Source organism: Cyprinodon variegatus, unplaced genomic scaffold, assembly GCF_000732505.1.
Source record: "Cyprinodon variegatus isolate N-32 unplaced genomic scaffold, C_variegatus-1.0 Scaffold698, whole genome shotgun sequence".
Lineage (NCBI taxonomy): Eukaryota > Metazoa > Chordata > Actinopteri > Cyprinodontiformes > Cyprinodontidae > Cyprinodon > Cyprinodon variegatus.
Genome location: NW_015151151.1, coordinates 158,001 through 158,970, shown reverse-complemented (window position 1 = coordinate 158,970; position 970 = coordinate 158,001). Strand labels below are relative to the sequence as shown.

Here is a 970-nt window from a genome sequence, read left to right as displayed (position 1 = left end):
GTTGTGAATTGGTGCTATAGAAATAAACTGAATTGAATCTATCTGAAAATCATTCCAGGATCTCATCACCAGAAGCCCAGAGTAAGACAGATGTCATTTTTAGTTGTCACATAGAAGCTGGAAAAAAAAAAAAACATCTGACTCCAACATGCTGAAAAAATATACACCTATTAAAGATTACATTGCGATTATTAAAGATTATTCATATTTTCAAGAAAAATAGAAAACAGAATAGTAAGAGGAAAAAGCCATGAAGCTGAAATGCATCCATCCATCCATCCAGTAGGTGGCGGTAATGCTCTTTAAAACCAGGAAGAAAAAGTCCGGAAGTGAAATGACATCAGCTTGTTTGCTGCTGCTGGAAGCTAATTGCAGAAAGCTCCGGTAAAATCAAGCTGCTCCGCTTTGAATGTTTCAGTTTCAGGTCCGTGAAATATGCCTTTGGTCCCTGCGAACCAGGCCCAGTTGATCCGGTCCAGTCAGAAGGATGAGTTCTACCGAACCGTCCTGAGGAACAGCGCTAATGAAGCCTGTCACACTGTCGCAGGTAAACCACCTCAGAGCAAAGAATGAGCCCCGGTTCAGAACCGCTTCTGACCGGTTCTTATCAAACCATCCCAGAACAGAACCTGCTGCTTTACCGAACCTGTAGGAAGTCTGAGGAAATGTTTCCTCAGGTGGTTAAACTATCAGTCAGGCTCTGCTCACATTTCCTTCCCTTTGGTCGCTGAAGGACCAACAGAGATGTTCTGAATTTCTTTAACTTTATCTTAGAGGAATTGATGTATTTTAGTTTTCCACTGCAGTCTACATAACACAGATAAGAGCATTTAATTTTCAATTCAGTTTATATTGCACCAATTAGCAACACACGTCATCTCAAAGTTTTCTATCTAAAGAAAACCAGTTGATTGCATTGACTCAATGCAATCCCTCACACTAAGCATGCTTGTAGTGACAGTGGAGAGGA

General features: G+C 40.8%; 1 protein-coding gene across 1 annotated transcript in view; it reads left to right on the top strand.

Moving 5' to 3' along the window:
* Positions 1-318: 318 nt before the first annotated feature.
* pex10 (peroxisomal biogenesis factor 10) overlaps positions 319-970 on the top strand; it is a 10,463-nt gene continuing 9,811 nt past the window's right edge. Inside the window, exon 1 of the mRNA XM_015394597.1 lies at positions 319-547. Within this exon, the coding sequence (XP_015250083.1) occupies positions 436-547 (112 nt within the window). The 5' untranslated portion in view covers positions 319-435. The remainder of the gene's footprint in view (positions 548-970) is intronic.